This window comes from Dipodomys merriami, unplaced genomic scaffold, assembly GCF_024711535.1.
Source record: "Dipodomys merriami isolate MVZ:Mamm:240054 unplaced genomic scaffold, mDipMer1.0.p SCAF_16, whole genome shotgun sequence".
In the NCBI taxonomy this organism is placed as follows: Eukaryota; Metazoa; Chordata; class Mammalia; order Rodentia; family Heteromyidae; genus Dipodomys; species Dipodomys merriami.
In genome coordinates, this window is record NW_027202937.1 from 35,772,239 (window position 1) to 35,792,926 (window position 20,688).

A 20,688-nucleotide genomic window follows, 5' to 3' on the forward strand; every position below is an offset into this window, starting at 1 on the left:
CTCTCTCTCTCTCTCTCTCTCTCTCTCTCTCTCTCTCTCTCTCTCTCTCTCTCTCTCTCTCTCTCTCTCTCTGTTTCTCTCACCCCCTCTCCCTCTTCTCCCTCTCCCCTTTCCCTCCCTTTTCATACCCTTTATACCCCTTATATCCCTTTAGAAGTATTTTTCTTCTTCCCTGACTGGACTGTTGATTTTCTTGGTCAGATGTAATTTTCATTCCCAGAATGGCTATAATGATATATTTAGGTTTATGGTTTAGAGATTAGAGAGAGAGAAAGAAGGATGAGAGGGAATTTACATTTGTCTGTCACTGTTTTCCTTAATTGTTTCTCACTCTGACTTCTTTAACATTAGATTAGAACCTTTTCCAAGTACACTGAATGTTTGCATGCCCCAAATGATTTTGTTAAGGGAATGACATCTTGGATAACTACAGATTTCTTGGGGTTTTCCCCTTACTCCTGTAGATTCTGTCTGGTGTTCTCAGGTTCCAGGGTTGCATGTGAGAAATTTTATGTCATATCCTTTCTCTCACATAAATATTCTTTAGATTTGAAAGCTTGAAAAACTTTCTTTTCCCCCCCTTTTTTTATTACTAGAATCTTTGGCAGCTAATATACTTTACTTGTGATTTTAGGTTAGCATGGCCTCCCTGAAAGAACTGGACCAAAGACTTTTTGAAAATTACATTGAACTAAAAGCAGATCCCATTGTTGGTTCCTTGGAACCTGGAATTTATGCAGGCTATTTTGACTGGAAAGACTGCCTGCCTCCAACAGGTAAGGATTTGAAGGCACTCTGTATGTGATCTTGTACATCTACTAGGGTGGAGAACCTTTGTTTTGCCAAGCACCATTTGAATATTTATAATACCATACAAAGTTATCAATACAGGCATACAGGCAGATGATCATAGACAGCCAACAAAATGTATATAAGAAGCCTATGTATTTGTCCATCATGTACCAAATGATTTCACAGGTCTCATGACCCATGTTCTAGACATGGGTCTGGACATCTAGACACCCCTGAGAGTTAGACATGTAGACAGGCTTTATTAACTAATATATGCTCAAAAGGCTATTCTTTATTTTTACATTTTTCTCATTCTTAAAATCTTTGTAGCTTAAGCATTTTTTCATATTTAAAAGTTTTATATATAATGAACATGAATGTAAATTATTGTTAGATACATAATAGTAGTAATAACAATAGTCATCACTATTTAAGTTTCTCACATGTCCAGAAACAGTAGCTTAAGCATATTTTTGATAGGTTGTAATTTAATATGTTTTTTTATTATTAATACTCAGTGGTTTAGTTACTGTTTTGGTTTTTGTACTTGCTAGACAGATACTTTGCTACTTCAGCCACATATCCACTCTATCTTGTTATTTTTGAGTCTTGCATTTTACTCAGGTTAGTCCATGATCATCTTATTTGTACTTCCTGCCTTAGCTGGGATGACAGATGTTAACTACCACACATAGCTTTTTTTTGTTGTTGTTATGTATTGTGTATATATAACACATTTTCTTAATTCATTTGTCCACTGATGGGTGCCTGGCTTGATGACATAGCTTGGCTGTGGTAAACAGTACTGCAATGGAAAATGGTTGTGCTGGTACCTATAGTATGGCCTTGTTTGTGGTCTATTGGATAAATTCCCTGGTGTAGAATTGCTTCGTCTTTGGGAAGCTCTATGTTTATTCTTTTGAGGAAACTCCATACTGCTTTCCAGAGTGATCGAACAAGTTTACATTCTCATCAACAGTGTAATAAAGTTCCTTTTGTGTTGCATCTCCACCATCATCTGTTGTTGTTTGTTTTCTTGATAATACTATTCTAACTGGCGAGAGGTGAAATCTCAATCCCAGTTTTATTTGCATTTCTTTTATAGCCAGAGATGTTGAACATGTTTTCATGTATTTATTGGCCATTCTTCTTATTCCGAGAAGTCTCTCTTTAAGTCATTAGCCCATTTATTAATTGGGCTGTTGTTATTTTGGGGTGGGTTAAATTTTTGGGCTCTACGTATATTTTAGATATGAAACCCTTGTCTGACACACAGCTGGTAAAAAAACAAATCTTTTGCCTTCCTGTGGGCTTTCTATAAGCTATTTCCTGTGCCGTGCAGAAACTCTTCAATTTCATGCAATACTATTTGTCCAATCTTTCTTTGATTTGTTGTGAGTCTGGATCTTTATGTAGCAAGTTCTGACCAATGCCTAGGACCCCTAGTGTTGCTTCTATCCCTTCTTGTAATATTTTCATCGCATCTGGCCTTAGATTGAGGTCTTTGATCCATTCATAATTGATTCTGGTACAGGGTGATATATAAGGGTCTAGCTTCAGTTTTCTGCATGTGTATAGCCAATTTTGCCAGCAACATTTGTTGAAGAAGCTGTCTTTCTTCAACTGTGTTTTTGACTCCCTTATTAAAAAGATAGCTATAAGTGTGGGTTCATTTCTGGATCTTCTGTCTTGTTCTATTAGTCCTCAGGCCTGTTCCTGTGCCAGTACCAAGCTATTTTTATTACTGTGTCTTTGTAATAGAATTTGAAGTTTGGTATTGATATTTTTCCAACAGTGTTCTTCCTGCTAAGGATTGCTTTTGCTGTTCAGGATATTTTATTCCATAAGAATTTATTGATTATTTTCTCTGTTTCATTGAAGAATGTTGTTGGAATTTTGATGAGGATTGCATTCAGTTTGTAAATTGCTATAGGCATTTTTACATTTTCATGATGCTAATTCTTCTAACCCAGGATCATAAAACATTTTCCCATTTCCTTAAATCTGCATTAATTTTTTTCAGATTTTTAAACTTTTCATCACATATTTGATTTGTGGCATAAGATATGATCTATTTTGAAGACTGTTCCATGGCCTGCTGAGTATGTATATTCTGATGCTGTTGAGTAAAATATCCTGTAGATGTCTAGTTAATCTAGTTGATCAATGCAGTTATTTAGGTCTGAGGGTTCTTTGCTCAGTTTTTGCCTGGATGGTATATCCAAAGGAGACAGTGATGTCTTGATTTAGACAACAATCAATGAGTTTATTTCTATGTGTGTTTTTAGGTCAAGTAGTATTTGCTTGACGAAGTTGGGTGCTCTAGCATTGGTGCATAGATATTTAGACTTGTTATATCCTCCTATAGGAGAATTACCTTATTAGTATGGAATGTCCTTTTTTTCCTCTTAATAATTTTAATTTTTTATCTGTTTTTAATATGTTTTATCTGATATTAGTGTTGCTACTCCAGCCTGTTTATGGGAGCCATTTCCTTGAAAGATATTATTCCACCTTTTCACTTTAATAATGTGTTTGATATTATCAGAAAGATGTGTCTTTTGTAGACAACAGATGGATGGGGCTTGCTTTTTGATCCAACTAGTCATTCTGTATCTTTTATTTGGAGAGTTAAAGCTATTTATATTGAGAGTTAGGACTGAGAAGTGTCTGGTAACTCCTTCCATATTACTCACCTTCCTAAGGGCTGTGCCTCATTTATTCTCACTATATATTTATCTGGTTCTCTGGTAAGGAGCATTTTCTCAGCCAGTATGGTTTTCTTGTTGACTTTCTGCATGTAGAATGTCTTTATGTATCTTCTGTAGTGCTGGTTTGGTACAGATAAATTGTTTGAATTTTTCTTTATTATGGAATGTTTTTATTTATCTTCAGTTATGAAGGAGAGTTTTGTTGGGTATAGTATTCTCTTGTAGTAGTTGTTTGCTTTTAGTATTTGGAATACAACATGCCATAGTGTATTGCTTTCATGGTCTCAGCTGAGAAATCTGTAGTTAATCTGACTGGTTGTCCTTTGTCCTTTTCAATCTGGCAGCTTTAAGGATCCTTTCCTGGGTCTCTATGCTGTGCAAGTTACAGTGTGGCAGTAGGATGTTCTGTTCTGATCTGTTCAATGTTCCAAATGTTTCTTGTATCTGAATGGGTCTATCTTTTTGATGTTTGAGAAGTCTTCTACTAGAATTCTGTGGAATGTTTTCTATCCCCTTAGTTGCCTGTTGCTTTTCATTTCGGGATACCTATCAGCCACAGATTTGATTTTTGAATTAAGTTCTGAAGGAATTTTTTTTGATGTTTTCTTTTTCTTAAATTTTTTTTTTGGGGTCCGGTCATGGAGCCTGAACTCTGGACCTGGGCGCTGTCCCTCAGCTCTTCAGCTCAAGGCTAGCGCTCTACCACTTGAGCCACAGTGCCACTTCTGGCTTTTTTCTTTTTGCTTATGTGGTGCTGAGGAATCGAACCCAGGGCCTCAGGCATGCAAGGCAAGCGCTCTACTACTGAGCCACCTTCCCAGCCCCCTTTTTCTTAAATTTTATTTTATTGTAAAGACGCTGTACAGAGGGGTTACAGTTATATGAGTAAGGGAATGAGTACATTTCTTGTCGAGCATTGTTCCCCCCCTCCTTTGTTGTTCTCCCACTATCCCTTCCTTCCCCCACCTCTCTCCCTCCCACAAAGTTATAAAGTTCATTTTCTATATAGTGTCTTGTGGGTGTCATGTTTCTTGACATTGTTCTTGTTTTTTTGGATTTGTTCTGTATAGTTATTTCCTCTCCCTCTGTTACATCTGCTCTATCTTCTAGTCCTGAATCTGTCTTTTACATTGTCTATTTTGCCACACAGACTCTCTACTTTATTTTTTATTTCTGTTGATATTATCATATCTAACAGCTTCTACCTCTTTATTAAAGTCTTTTGTTAGCGTTTCTAAGGACTTCTTTACATCACTGATTTGTTTCTTTGTGTTTTCCTTAATCTTCTTTAACTAGATGGCTGTTTTTTCATTGAACTCATTTGCCCTCTCTTCATTTAGCTTCTTGTTTGTGTTCTTCATGAAATCTTCTATTATTTTTTGGTTAACCTTGTCATGCTCAGGAATTGTTTTGTATACATTGTCAAACTTTTCATTAATTTATCAGCAATGTTTTAAATGCATGTTGTGAGTGTCTTGTAAGTCCCTGTTTTTCTGCTCTGTTGTATGGTTGTTTTCTGTGATGGATTTGCAAATTCCTGATATTTCAGTAATATGTTCTACCCATTTGAAGACCTTTTTTAGTTTTATCTTTTGGAAACCTGTGATCTTTGTAACATGGTTCCCTGTGTTTTTAGTTGACTAGGTAGCTAGTGTTCTGATCCTTCATTAAGAGTTACTTATCTGGGTTCAGGACTTGTAGGAACTGTTGAGTGATGTAGAATTCCATTGTGGTTTGGAGCAGTACTTTTAAAATTTGTCTATCAGCTGAACGTATTGAGGTTGTAAGATAAGGTTAGTATGGAGACAGGTAGTTTTCTAGAGATACATATGAATGAGAGGGGCATAAGTTTAAAGGGGCATTTGTAGAGAAAAGAAGGGAGAGAGGACAGGGGAATGAGTGCAATGGAAGAGACAAATGAGGTAGAAAAACCTGTAGTCTACACTGAAGATGGAAATAGAGTGGAGAGAAATTGCATCAAATACCCTGAGCCCTAATGTGTCTACTCTAAAAAGCTGAAGGTAATTGCTGACATTCTCCTACTTAATTACAACTCTACTTTTGAACAGAAAAAAGCAATATAGAGAATAGGATATTGTATGTGTATGTAAAACAAGCAACACAACTACGTATCTCAAACCCACAGATCAGTAAACACAGAACATTAAAATGGGAGATTCATGTTCTCTAAAAAAATGAAGAAAAGAAGAAAGAAAAAAAAAGAGCTCTCTGCTTAGTAGATCAGAGATGTGATGCAGTTTCTATAGGATTGCTGTCTTTTTGTTCCCCTCAGTGAGCTGCAACCCTCCTGTAAGCCACAGTTGGGCATCCAGAGGAAGTTTCTTAGTTATGGTTGGGAATTGACTAACTGCTACTGCAGCTATTCAGACTTTTGCCACCAGCATAGGCAGGTTTCAGGGATTTAACCATTTTTAGCAGTCTTTCCATTATGGGAGTGGTGTTGCTTTTCTAGGTACCTCCCTGGCTATGTGCAGCTCTAAAGGTCACTGCTGTCTACTTGCTGGAGCTTTTAGGCCTACTAGGTATTGTAGATCCCTGGCACGGGGGTTGGGCTGTGTCCCAGTGCTCTTTCCTGGGTAGCCCTAGAAGGTGTAGGAAAGAGCTTGCTTCCTTGCCCTCTTCAAATATGCCCCCTTCTTGGGTGGGAGATCTGGTCTAGATACTCTGGGTCACCTTAAGAGCTTCTCCCCAGGGGAGGGTTCCCCAGTGGTATACTTAAGGTTCCCAGAGTTGGTGTTGAGCTGGACATCAGCATTCTTGTGAGACAACTCTGTATCTAGATGTGGTGGTCTCTTTTTTGCCCGTTGTGGATCTTCAGGTGTATCCCTATCCATGCTGGATGGGAAGCAGCACAGCTGTGCAGCAGGGGGCACCTTGCTGCATCACCTCTTTGTAGATTTTTGTCATTGTGTGCCTGTAGTATAAATTCTTCTTGGCTAGAGTGTGTCTCCATCTGTTTATAGTTTTATTGGTGTGACTCTTTTGAAGTGAAATGTGTCCTGGGACCCTCAAACTCTTTTTGGTCAGAGACAACAAGGATGTTTCCCTGTTGCTGCTCCTCTGTCATCCCTTAATTTCTATTAGCTTTAAAAAAAAAACTGATATGCAGTCTCATTAACTTTTTTCCCTAAGTTGGCCAAGAGCCATAAGCCCAATCTGCATATCTAGGATGACAGATATGGACTACTGTACCATCTATTGGTCTTTCAAACTTTTCTATCTGTGCTGTCCTGAAACTGTGATTCTCCTGATTTCTGCCTCCTCAGTAGCTCGGAATACAAACATTATCCACCCAGCACCTAGATGCTTAGCAAATTCTCTTTAATTGTAGGTAATCTTTAATTATAGGTTACAATCCTTGATCATTTTATAATGCATACTTTTTATGATTTTCCTTTTTTGCATAGGTACAGTGGAATGATTTTGTGAAAATTCAGTGACATCAAAAAATTTATGCAAGGAATTTATCTGATTTTGTGTAAGATCTAACTTTTTTTTGATGCTAGTCCTGGGCCTTGACTCAAGGGCACTGTCCTTGAGGTGTATTGCCCAAGGCTATCACTCTGCTATTTGAACCACAAGCTCTACCTCTTACTTTTTGGGATAACCTGGAGATGATAGTGTCATAGGCTTTCCTTTCTGGGCTGGCTTTGAACCACAATCCTTATATCTCAGCTTCCTGGCACCCAATAGGTCCTAATTATTGATGCTTTGAAAATGGAGAGAAGGCTAATGAGTGGGAGTAAGATAATTATGGTAATTTAGCAAAGAAACTAGACCACAATAGGATGATCAGTATAGTTCCAGTATTATCTTTGTGATACCAGTTCAGAATTGTTTAACTTAACTTACAGATACATTTTAAAGCTATTGCCATTTGAATAATGTAAACTTAATAGATCTAATAGTTGTTACTTTTTCCAAAATAATGTGGAAATGAAAGTACCTGTTAGCCTTTTTTAAAATTTATTTTTAAATTTTTATTTTATTGTTAAGATGTTGTAGGGGGGGTTACAGTTACATGAGTATGGCAGTGAGTACATTACTTGTCGATCATTGTTACCCCTTCCCTTCCTTGTTGTTGTCACACTGTCCCTTCCCTCCCCAGCTCCCAATACTCCTATCTCCCCTCCCCCTCTCACAGCCTGAAGTTGTAAAGTTCACTTTCCTTATACTGTCCAGTAGGTATCTTCGTTGCAATGGGTCATCCTGTGTCATTTTTTTCAGCGTTCTGTTATTCCCCTTCTTCTCCCCAGATTAGACATATGTAAATAGAAGATGCAGGGTATCAAAATCAAGTACAGTGACAACAGGGGATATGCCGTAGGGGAAAGAAACAACAAAGGAATACAAAGGAAACAACAACAAAAAATAATAAATTTGCATGGTACATTTAAAACAGTAATAATAAAGGCAGACCTCTTGTGTCCATATTGTAGGGTTCATTTAACTTAGCATCAACTTATATGGTCATTTGTACATGGTTTTTGAGCTTTTCAGCTGATCTGGTGAGATTATCCTATATGGATACTAATTATTGCAAATAAGGCAAACCATGGGACCTAAATTTCTTTGGGACTAGGCAACTTCACTTAATATGATTTTTTTTTCCAAGTCTTTCCATTTTCTAACAAATTGGACAGTGTTGTTCTTTCTGACGGAAGCATAGAATTCCATTGTATATATGTACCACATTTTCTTGATCAGTTCATCTACTGAGGTTCATCTGAGTTGGTTCCATATCTTAGCTATGGTGAATAATGCTGTGAAACATAGTTGTGCTGGTAACTTTAGTATGGTCTAGTTTTTGATTGTTTGGGTTAAAGGCCCAAAAGTGGGATTGCTGGGTCATAGGGGATCCCTATGTGGAGTCTTTCGAGGAACCTCCATACTGCTTTCCAAAGTGGCTGATCACGTTTACATTCCCACCAACAATGCAGTAGAGTTCCCTTTTATTCACATCCCCTCCAGCATCTGTTGTTATTTGAGTTCTTTATTATAGCCATTCTAACTGGGGTGAGGTGGAATGTCATTGTTTTTCTGATTTGCATTTCTTTTATGGCCAGAGAAGTTGAACATTTCTTCCTGTGTCTACTGGCTATTCTTATGTCCTCTTCAGAAAAGTCTCTGTTTAAATACTTAGCCCACTTACTAATGGGGCAGTTGGTTCTTTGAGGAATTGTTGTTGGGTGACTTAATTTTTTGAGTTCTAAGTATATTTTAGATATGAGGCCCTTGTCTATTATATAGCTCATGAAGACCTTCTCCCATCTGTGGGCGGCCTATTGATCTTATCCTTTGCCATACAGAAGTTCTGGAGTTTCATACAATCCCATTTGTCCAATCTTTCTTTGATTTGTTGAGTTTCTGGGTCTTTATTAAGAAAATTTTGTCCTGTGCCAAGGAGCCCTAGAGTTTCTCCTATTCCTTCCTGTAATATTTTCAGGATGTCTGCTTTGATTTCTAGGTTCTTGATTCATTTGGAGTTGATTCTGGTGCAGGATGAAATATAAGGATCTAATTTTAGTTTTCTACAGGTTTTTAACCACTTTTTCCAGCACTATTTACTGAAGAGACTATCTTTCTTCCATTCTATTTTTTTGGCCCCCTTATCGAAGATTAGGTGGCTATAGGTCTGTGGATTCATTTCTGGGTCTTCTATTCCTTTGGTTTTCAGGTCTATTTTTGTGCCAGTACCAAGCTGTTTTGATTACTCTGGCTTTGTACTAGTGTTTGAAGTCTGGTATTGTTATTCCTCCAGCCCTGTTCTTTCTGCTAAGGATTGTTTTTGCTATTCGGGGTCTTTTATTGTTCCATATGAATTTTTGAATTGCTTTTTCTATTTCATTGAAGAATAAGGTTGGGATGTTGATGTGTATTTCATTGAATTCATAGATAACCTTTGGCAGAATTGCAGTTTTCACCATGTTAATCCTCCCAATTCAGAAGCATGGGAGGTTTTTCCACTTCCTTAGATCTGCTTTAATTTCCTTTTTCAGATTTTTAAAGTTTTCTTCATAGAAGTCCTTCACTTCTTTAGTTAAGTTTATTCCTAGGTATTTTATTTTTTGTGGGGCTATTACAAAAGGAGTTGCTTTCTTGATTTCAGCCACATTCTTGTTATTGTCATACAGGAAAACCGTTGACTTTTTTAGGATTAATTTTATACCCTGCTACTTTGCCAAACTTTCAAATCAGCTTGAGTAGCTTGGGAGTGGATTCCATGGGGTTCTTTAAATTCAAGATCATGTCATCTGCAAAGATAGAGTTTTACTTCAATTTTTCCCTTTTTAGGTCCCCTTTATGTTTGTATCTTGTCTAATTGCTCTAGCTAGGCATTCTTATACTAAGTTGAAGAGGAGTGGAGAGAGTAGACATCTTTGTCTTGTTCCTGAGTTTAGAGGAAATGACTTCAGCTTTTCACCATTAAGTATAATGGGGGCAGTAGGTCTGTCATACACAATCTTTATTGTATTGAGAAATGTCCCCTAGATTCCTAGCTTCTACAAAGTTTTCATCATGAAGGGGTATTCAAAAGCTTTTCCTGCATCTATTGAGATAAGCATGTGGTTCTTATACCTACCTGCTCTTGTTGATGAGATGAATTATATTAATTGATTGGTGTATATTGAACCAGCTTTGCATCCCTGGAATGAATCCTGTTTGATCACGTGTATGGTTTTGATGACTTATTGAAGTCAGTTGGCCAACATTTTGTTGAGAAGTTTTGCATCAATGTTCATCAAAGAGATGGGTCTATACTTCTCTTTCTTTGATGAGTCCCTGTCTGGTTTTGGGATGAGGGTTATAACAGCTTCATAGAAGGAGTTTGGTAGTGAACTTTCACTTTCAATTTCATTGAAGAGTTGAAGGAGTATTGGTGTGAGTTCTGCTTTGAAAGCCTTGTAGAATTCAGCAGTGAACCCTTTTGTTTCTGGGCTTTTCTTAGATGGAACTTTTCTTATTGCTGTTTCTATTTCGATGCTTGATATGGGTCCATTAAGTTGGTTTGATTCAACTTGATTTAGTTTGGGCATGTCAATATTTGCTATAAATTCTTCCATTTCATCCAGATTCTCAAACCTATTAGCAGAAAGTTTTGAGAAATATTCCCTTATCATGTTCTGTATCTTGGTTGTTTCTGTGGTGATGTTTCCATTCTCATCTCTGAGTTTATGTTAGTGTGTTCTCTTCTTTTTCTGGTAACATTTGGTAAGAGTGTCAATTTTACTAATTTTCTTGAAGAACCAACTCGGTTTTATTGATTCTATCTATGGATTTTTTTTTTTTTTGGATTCTAGTTCAATTAATTGTGATTTAACTTTAATTATTTCTGTCTACTGGATTGGGATTTGGCTTGTTGCTCTTTTTCAAGGAACTTCAGGTGCATCATTAAATTGTTAGTTTGAGAACTCTCCAATCAATGTAAGAACTCAGAGCTATGATTTTTCATCTGAGTACTGACTTTGCTGTGTCCCAGAGGAGCTGGTAATTCGTATGTTCATTTTTGTTATATATCATGAACATTTGAATTTCCTTTCTAATGTCTTCTGTGACCCATTGGTGGTTCAATCTCCATGGGTTACAGGGTTTTTTTTGATGGCTTTTGGTGTTGAATTTTAATTTTGAGAGAATGTAGGGCATGATTTTAGTGTTTCTGAATTTGGACAGATTTGCTTTGTGACCTTTTGTGGTCTGTTTTGGAGAATGGTTCTTGTGCTGCTGAGAAGAATCAGTTGTTGATGGGTTAAATATTCTGTAGTGGTCTGTTAAGTCTAGTTGGTCTATGCAGTTACTTAGATCTGCTGTTTTTCTGTTGAGTTTTTGCCGAGTTGATCTATCCAGCAGGGAAAGTGGTGTGTTAAAGTCCCCAATAGTGCCTTTGGATCTATGTGTGATTTTAGGGAAAGTAGAGTTTCTTAGATAAATTTGGGTGCTCCAGTATTTGATGAATAGATATTTAGAATTGTTATATCCTCCTGTAGGAGAGATCCTTTTATTAGAATGTAGTGTCTGTCTTTATCTCTTTGCACTAATTTTAATTTGAAGTCTATTTTATCTGAAATTAGAGTTGCTACTCCAGCCTATTTATGGGGGCTGTTTGCTTGGTTGATTTTATTCCATCCTTTCACTTTCAGAATATGTTTGTTTTTGTGGGGAAGATGTGTCTCTTGCAGACAGCAGATAGATGGATCCTGTTTTTTGATCCATCTATGTTTGATTGGGGAGTTAAGACCATTGATATTGAGAGTTAAGATAGAGAGGTGTTTTGAAGTTCCTGTCATGTTATCTAACTTCTTAGGGGCTCTGTCATCTAGGTTCTGCCTATGTTTATCCGATTGTTTGTTTGCCTTCATCATGTTCTAGTTGGTTCTCTATGTGTAGGACATCTTTAAGTATCTTTAGTAGTGCTGGTTTGGTGGAGACATTGTTTCAGTTTTTCTTTGCTGTGGAAGGTTTTTTTCCCCCCTCAGTTATAAAGGAGAGTTTAGCTGGGTACACTATTCTAGGTTGATACTTGTTTGTCTTTAGGGCATGGCATACTTCATTCCAAGCTCTTCTTGCTTTCCTGGTCTCTACTGAGAAATCTGTAGTTATCCCGATTGGTTTTCCTTTATAGGTGATTGATCTTTTCTCCTTGACAGATTTAGAATCCTTTTTTTTTTGTTTCTATTGATCCTTTGCTGATTTCAATGTGGCGGTGGGATGTCTTGTTCTGGTCTGGTCAATTTGGGGTTCTAAAGGCTTCTTGTTTCTGAATGGGCCTATTTTTTTGGATGTTTCGGAAATTCTCTGCTAGGATTCTGTTATATAAGCTTCCTAGACTCTTGGCTTCTGTTTCTAGGCCCTGTTCTACACTCATTATCCTTAAATTGGGCTTTCTGATGGTGTCTTCTATATGTTGAATAGATCTATCATATTTTTTGGATTTGTTTTGAGTACTTGTTTGTTCTTTCTCTATAATGTCTAGGCTGTCTTCTATCCCAGAGATACAGTTTTCTGCATGATCTAGCCAATTGTCCAGACTTCTTGGGTGATACTAAGGCCATCCTGGACTTATCTGTACTTCTTTCCCTCTCTTCTTCCTCCATATATCTCAAACCTGTTCCAGCCAGTTCTTCACTTCCTTGTTTAATCATCTGATGAGTCCAAGTCAGAAAAAGACATGATCCCTAACTACTAGGCTTTAGGACAGGTAAACAACCTCATTCATTGTGTTTGGCAAGAAAACATTCAAGAAAGATAGAAACATAGGTAAAAATGCTTGAAAGGTTTTTTCAAAAGAGAAATAAGACACATAAAGAGAGCACATGGAATAGATATGCTATGGCAGACATGGCAGCTTAGCCTTTGCTATCTTGGCCATTTTCTTCACAGAGTTTGGCCTTTGGTTAAATAGTGATAATTGGATGACATTCTGATTGTAGAGTTGTGTTTGCTGTTAGGTTGTAACATCAAAGATTTACTGTCTGGTCCTTTCTCATTCTTTTGTTCTTCTTATTTCCTCATTTTTGGTAGCCCCCAGCCCCCATTTTGTTGTCATAATTTATCAACTTTTCCTGCCATCTGCTAGCTATATATGCCACAGTTCCTATTGGCTGTTTTCCTACTAGCTTACATTACTAGTCCCTGTGTGCATGGGAAGCTTTCCTCATCTACCTCCTTCTGCCTTCCAAGTAGGTTGGCCACTCCTGGAGAGCTACTGGTTCATAGTACTACAGGTAGGGTGACTGTCCTTGTCTTTTTCCTAGTTGGACAGCTTTATTACAGGGACAGCCCTTCTTACCTAAGCTCCTAGAAGGTGTATGCATTTGTGTCAAATTGATAAAGCATAGTAGTTCACTAATACATAGTCTTTTTATATGGGCAGATTCCTTCTCAGTTTATCTCCCAAGTGTTTGCTAGGTGGTTTTACAGTACTTTTTCTCAAAATTTTCTTCAGCAGAAAAGTTTGTTTCCACTATTATCATAAATTTTTTAATAGTATACAATGGATATTCATACTTACTGAATAGAAATGAGCATTTTGGCACTAATTCTTTTCTCTTCTGTGAATTCTTACAGCTGTATGCATTTGCTAAATTCTGAACAATCATATTTCTTGTTTTTACATATTTATTGTAAAGGTGATGTACAGAGGGATTACAGTTGCATAAGTCAGGTAATGAATATATTTCCTTTTGAACCATGTCACCCATACCCTTGTTCTCTCCCAATTTTTCCACTCCCATCTCTCCTCCTCCTCAAGTTATATATTTTATTTCTGACATAGTTTCTAGTGAATATCACCTCTGAATTGGTTCACCCTTTGTCCCACTGTTTCTGTGCTTCCCCTTCCCTTCCCCAAATCAGACTCATATACAAGACAAAGGGCACAGAAATGAAATACACTGACAAAAGGGAATAAACCAAAGAACAAAGAAGGAGAAAAAAGAGCCACAAACAGTACAATGAAAATCCTCTTGTTTCCATTTCTTGGATGAACAATTACATTTCAAATGAAAATGCAGCCATCAGATATATATCAGAAGTGCTTTGTGACATCACCATGCCAAAGTAATATATTGTTCAGTCATGGCTTAAATGAATTTTGCTAAAATTTACATTTTCTTTAACAACCTGTATTAGTCATTAACTGTTAGCAGTGAAATGATCTTTACATTATTTGATATATTTTCAAGTTCATCAAAATACTTGTAATATTTCTATGAGAGACACAAACCCAGGAATTTCACAGGTTAGGCCACTGGTGCCTGTATGCCAAATAAAGATGTGGTTAAGGGAGAAAAAGAAAGCTTATTAGGTGACAACCAGAAGATACCAGGGATATAGATGTTGATCTAAGGTTAAATAGGGAAAAATGGAGGCTGAATAAGAATGTACGAATCCTTAAAAGTCTCAAGTCACCAGCAAGTTCAGAGGTGTTTTCAGATAGACTGAACGTCTGTTGTCTTAGGACTTATCTGATGAAGTCCGTTTTATAGTTCATTTACCACTTGTACTCCAAGATGGCTGCAATGTGACTACAGGAGAAAATGGCTCAAGACAAATGACACCAGTACAAAATGGAAAAGTGTAGGATGCCTAGCTTTTATTGTCCTCTTAGATAACATGATGACCCATCAGGTGTCATATCAGCAAAAAACAAACAAAGCTACTTCTTTCCTTTCTGGATGCTGATCCTGTGGATTCAGGGCCTGGGCACTTTCCCTGAGCTCTTGTGCTCAAGGCTAGCACTCTACTCCACAGCTCCACTTCTGACTTTTCTTCTTCTTCTTTTTTTTTTTTTTTTTAAAGTGGTTAATTGGAGAGATGAATCTCATGGACTTTAATGCCCGGCTGCCTCAAACCAAGATCCACAGATCTCAGCCTCCCGAGTAGCTAGGATTACAGTCATGAGACACTGGCACCCAACCAGAAACACTTTATAAACCACTTACAGGAACACTCATTGCAAACCAATTTAATAATTATCGTAACAACTGAGAATTGGAATTGAGTTTGAGTGTTCATAAACAGTGATTCATATATGTCTCCATACAATTCGTTTCTTGTTCCTGAGAAGCTGAGTCAGAGGAGGACTTCCTTTTTGCTAGCCTTTTCTCAAACTTGCTTCTTCTCTTAGCAAAGAGTAGGACTTGCATGGTGCTCATTGGAAGTCAACAGCAGCAGTGAGGAGTTCCAGTTGAGTAGAACCAGGTCTTCTTTCCACAGCTTCACCTCTGCAAGAGGTTTGTTTGGACCAGCAACATCCCTGAACCCCTAAAGGGTGCTGTGAGGTCAAACCATTTCAGACTCAGTGGTTCCTTGTAGATCCTAGGATAACATTTCAGTGCAAATTAACAAGAGTGAAAGGTTGTGTGAATGGTAGTCCAGGGTAATAGGAACTTTAGACTTTCATTCCTTCCAACTAGATAGCAAGATTTACTTTTCATTGTCCTTCATTGTGATGTATTTATTTCAGGTATTTAAAGTCTTTTATTGATGGAGCTAGGAAGGTGGCTCAGTGGTAGAGCACTTGCCTTGCATGCTTGAGGCCCTGGGTTCGATACCTCAGCACCACATAAGCAAAAAGAAAAAAGCCACAAGTGGCACTGTGGCTCAAGTGGTAGAGTGCTAGCCTTGAGGTGAAGAGCTGAGGGACAGTGCCCAGGCCCCGAGTTCAGGCCCCACAACTGGACCCCCCAAAAAATAAAATAAAATAAATAAGGTCTTTTATTGATATTGAGTAGGCCAGGCCATTGTTAAGAATTGGGGTTGGAGTCTAAAAATATTTGATTACAGGATTTATCTTAATAACAGCTCAGATAATTTTTTTATGCCAAAAGAATTCTGTTGGGCTATGTGACATCACATGGCCAGTTTTTAGCATAGATGTGTTTTCCTTTTCTTTTTGATATAGAATTTTCAAAAGCAAATGACACATAACATTTCAGCAATTTGCTGTTTCTTAGATTGCAAAAACCACAAAAATTCACTTGAATTACTTATAAATACTTGTTCTTTGTCTACATATGTTTGTGATTGTAACTAAATTTTGTATGTGTAGGTGAAGATAGTCTATTTAGTTCTGAGTCTTCAGATTTTAACTATTCAGGATTATTAAGATCTTTGAATATTTGCATTTTATAAATTTTAACTCAATTGATACTAATGTTGGTCTTTTGTTTTCATGTACACATGGAGCTTTACATAAAGCATATTATTAAAAAGTCCTTAAATTGTCTCATACATTGTTTTTTAACTATTTTTTCCATTCCAGAATGTATAAGATAGTTAATAAGTGAATTTAAACAACAGTTTTTAATGTAAGTAAAATGCCTTTTTTGTGTGTAAAGGTAAGTTCTGGTACCAGAGTTTGAAATCTAGGCCTCATGCTTGCTTGACTTACTTTCTGGGTTGACAACACTTGGGCCACACATGCATCCATACTTTTTTTTTGCAGGTTAATGTGGAGAGTAGCAAACTTTGCAAATTACAATCCTCCCAATATCAGTCTCCTTAGTAGCTAAGATTATAGACATGAGCCATCAGCACCTGACTCCTAATTGATATTTTAATTTTTTTAAATTTAATAATTAAGCTGAGTGGTGGTAGCTCTCATCTGTAATCCTAGCTAATCAAGAGGCTGAGATCTGAGGATCACTGTCTGAAGCCAGCCTGGGCAGGAAATCTATTGTCAGTCAGACAGACAGACAGACACACACACACATACTCACATAAAACTAACAAAAACAAACAATAGAAGCTGAAAGTGGAGTCACAACTGCACTCCACAAGTGATAGAGTGTTAACCTTGAACAGAAAGCTTAAGGATAACCCCCAGGACTGGGGTGGGGGGAGAGGAAAATGAGGTTTATAAGTTATGATATAGCACAAAGTGAAATGTTTCACTATGACATTTTTATATATACACTTAATGTACTTTGATTATATTTACTCCCTCAATTACTCTCCTTTATTTTCCTTGTGCAAACCATTTTCCCTTTTTTTTAGCTTTCTTATAATTTTTTTTTTCCTTTGGGTCCAGTTGTGGGGCCTGAACTCTGGGGCTGGGCGCTGTCCCTCAGCTCTTCAGCTCAAGGCTAGCGCTCTACCACTTGAGCCACAGCACCACTTCCAGCTTTTTTTTTTTGCTTATGTGGTACTGAGAAATCAAACCCAGGGCCTCATGCATGCAAGGCAAGTGCTCTACCACTGAGCCACCTTCCCAGCCCCTCTTCTTTTTTTTTTTTTTTTTTTTTTTGGTCGGTCGTGGGGCTTGAACTCTGGGCCTGGGCGCTGTCCCTCAGCTCTTCAGCTCAAGGCAAGCGCTCTGCCACTTGAGCTACAGCGCCACTTCCGGTTTTCTGGTGGTTTATTGGAGATAGGAGTCTCACGGTCTCTCCTGCCCGGGCTGGCTTTGAACCGTGATCCTCAGATCTCAGCCTCCTGACCCAGCCCCTCTTAAATGAGTTTCATTATGTTCATTTCATACATGCATACAATGTATGTTGATCCTATTCTCCCACATATACCCTCATTCTCTTCCACATCTCACTGGTTCCCTTTTCTAATAGTTCCCCTTTTATGTTCATGTTTTTTACTATTATTATTTTTACTATTTTAAATCCAGATTCTGTACTTGAGAGAAAACAGTGTTTGTCTTTTTGAACCTGACTTAATTTGCTTAATGTGATGATCTCTAATTGCATCCATTTCCTACAAATGACATAATTTAATCCTTCCTTATTTTATTTTATTTTATTTTATGTCGGTCATGGGGCTTGAACTCTGGGCCTGAGCACTGTCCCTCAGCTCTTCAGCTCAAGGCAAGTGCTCTACCACTTGAACCACAGTGCCACTTCCTCATCCTTCCTTCTAGTTGAATAATACTCTGTAGTGTATGTATACCACATTTTCTTTATCCTTTCCTGTTGATGGACAGGTAGGCTGATTTCATAACTTGGTTTTTGTGAATGGTACTGCTATACGCATGGCCATCAAGTATCTCTGTTATAAGCAGACTTACAGTCTTTAGGGTATATTCACAGAAGTTCCAAAAGATGCAGGATCAGATGATTGTTCTGTTTTTAGTTTTTTATAGAATCTTCACATTGATGTTTATAGTAGCTGCACTAATTTATATTCCTACCAAGAATATATAATGATTCCTTCACCTCCCCATTCTCCTAGCATTTGTCTTTGTTTGTTTTCTTGATTGTTGACATTTTGACTGGAGTGAGATGAAATTGCATTGATTTGGGGAGGGGGCAGTTGTGGGGCTTGCACTCTTCAGCTCAAGGTGAGCACTCTATCCCTTGAGCCACAGCACTACTTCCGGTTATCTAGTGGTTTATTGGAGATAAGAGTTTCACTGACTTTCCTGCCCGGGCTGGCTTTGAACCACGATCCTCAGATCTCAGTCTCCTGAATAGCTAGAATAACAGGTGTGAGCCACTGGTGCCCGGCTGCATTGATATTTTTATTTGTATTCTTACAGCTAAAGATGTTGAACACTTCTTGATGTATATTTTAGGCATTTATTTGTACATCTGAAAATTGTCTATTCAATTTGTTTGCCCATTTTTTAAGTATATTATTTGTTCTCTCAGTTTACTGTTTTGAGTTCTTCATATATTCTATATGTTAATTCTTATCAGATGAACAGTGAGCAAAGATGTTCTTCCAGTCTATGAATTGTCTTTTCATTCTCATAATTTTGTTTCCTGTAATGTGCAGAAGTTTGTTAATCTGATACAATCCCATTTGTTAATTCTTGTTTCCTGAGCTATTGGAGTCCTATTTAGAAAGTCATTCATTGCTTATGCTTTTATCTTCATGGGATTTCCCTATATGTACTTGTCATGGTTTCAGAGTTTTAGCTTTTACATTAAGGTCTTTTATCCATGTTGAATTCATTTTTGTACAGAATTAGAGATGAGGATCTAGTTTCAGTGTCCTACACATAGATGTCTAATTTTCCTAGCACCCTTTGTTGAAGAGGTTGTATTTTCTTCGGTACATTCTTTTGTCACCTTTATTGAGTCAGATAGCTATAGTTTATTTCTAGAATCTCTAATCTAGTCCATTGGTTAAATGCCTGTTTTGATAAAGTTTAAAAAACCAGTATAAATAGTCAAGTTAGACCTATTTGTTGATGATATAATTGTAGACTTAAAAGACTGAAAAGATTCCACTCTAGGTCTAGAGGTGGGTAATAAGCACTAGTCTCCAATTTAAAACCCCAATAACACAATCACTATGTCTCTGTTGTATAATTTTTATGTCAAGTATTGCAGGACCAGTCTGGCTCTTTTTACTCAGGATTGCTTTGGATACTTGGAGTCTTGTGTGTTTCTATATTAATTTTAGAACTTTTTTTTCTATTTATGTGAAGATTGGCATTGGAAGTTTGATAGAGATTGCATTTGCTTCTATAGATTGCTTTTAACAAATAACTTTTCACAAAATTAATTCTATTAACCTATGAACATGAAGTCTTTTCATGATTCTGACTTTAGTGTTTTATCATTTTGCTTTGTATATAAATGTATATGTATATATACAAAAATGCAAGTAGAGATAATTTAGTTTTGTCCTTTCCTCTTTGTATTCCTTTTATTTCCTTCTCTTGACTTACTGCTCTAGCATTATATTGAATTAAGAGTAGAAAGAGTAGATAGCCTTGTCTCCTTCTGATTTTAAAGGAATTGTTTTTATTTTTCCTCATTTAATAAAATGTTGGCTATAGGTCAGGTGTATATCCCCTTTATTGTTTTAAGGTATGTTCCTTTTGTTTCTGTTTTCCTCAGGAAGGAATGTTGAATTTTGTCAGAAGTCTTTTCTGTATTTATTAAGATAATGTGACTTTGATTAAAAACCCTGATTCTATTTATATGCTGTATAACACTTATTGATGTACATACGTTAAACTTTATTTTCATCCTTGGAGGGATGCCAGCTTGGTCACAGTGTATGATCTTTTTAATGTACTATGGAATTCACTTTTCAAAATTGTTTCTGACAATTTTTGTGTCTGTGTTCATCAAGGAATTGTTGTCATTTGGTATTGGTGTCTGGGTTAATACTGGCTTCAAAGAATGAGTTTGAAAGTAGTACTTCTTTTTCTATTTGAGGAGCATTGCTGTTAGAATTCTGTTAGAATTCAGCAGTGAAATCTGGCCAGTTGTTGAGGGACTATTACTGTTTTAATTTCATTGTTTGTTAGATATCTATGTATGTGTTTTATATCCTCTTGATATAACTTTGATAGACCATGTATGACTAGAATTTATTATCAGTTAGAATCATTCTAAAAATAGTATCATAGTGTACCTCTCTATATAATGTACGTATTCTGCAGCAGAATAGTTTCCCATATATCAATAGTAGCTAAGATCATAAGCCCTGTGATGCTTTTATTAGTGAACAGAGTTATTAGATGTCTGTTCAAAGCAGTTTGCTAGGCAGCATATTTAAACAAGTCAAAGAGAAAATAGTATAAATCTAATGATGAGCAAAAACACAAATAGAGAGGTCTTCTTATATCTATTTTGCCCAAAAGTATTTGATTGTATTTTAAGGTATTTTTCTTTCCCAGTCTACTTTACAGATATTTTCATTAGCTCTGTTGAGATGTAGCATACTTACAACTTGCATCTGTAGCTAAATCATTCAAAGT

General features: G+C 36.9%; 1 protein-coding gene across 8 annotated transcripts in view; it reads left to right on the plus strand.

The window, feature by feature from the left end:
- Positions 1–20,688, plus strand: part of Exoc2 (exocyst complex component 2) — a 189,500-nt gene that overhangs the window by 118,075 nt on the left and 50,737 nt on the right. For all 8 annotated transcript variants that reach the window (XM_070024715.1, XM_070024722.1, XM_070024716.1 and 5 more), the window contains one exon: positions 635–776. In XM_070024715.1, the coding sequence (XP_069880816.1) occupies positions 635–776 (142 nt within the window). The remainder of the gene's footprint in view (positions 1–634; positions 777–20,688) is intronic.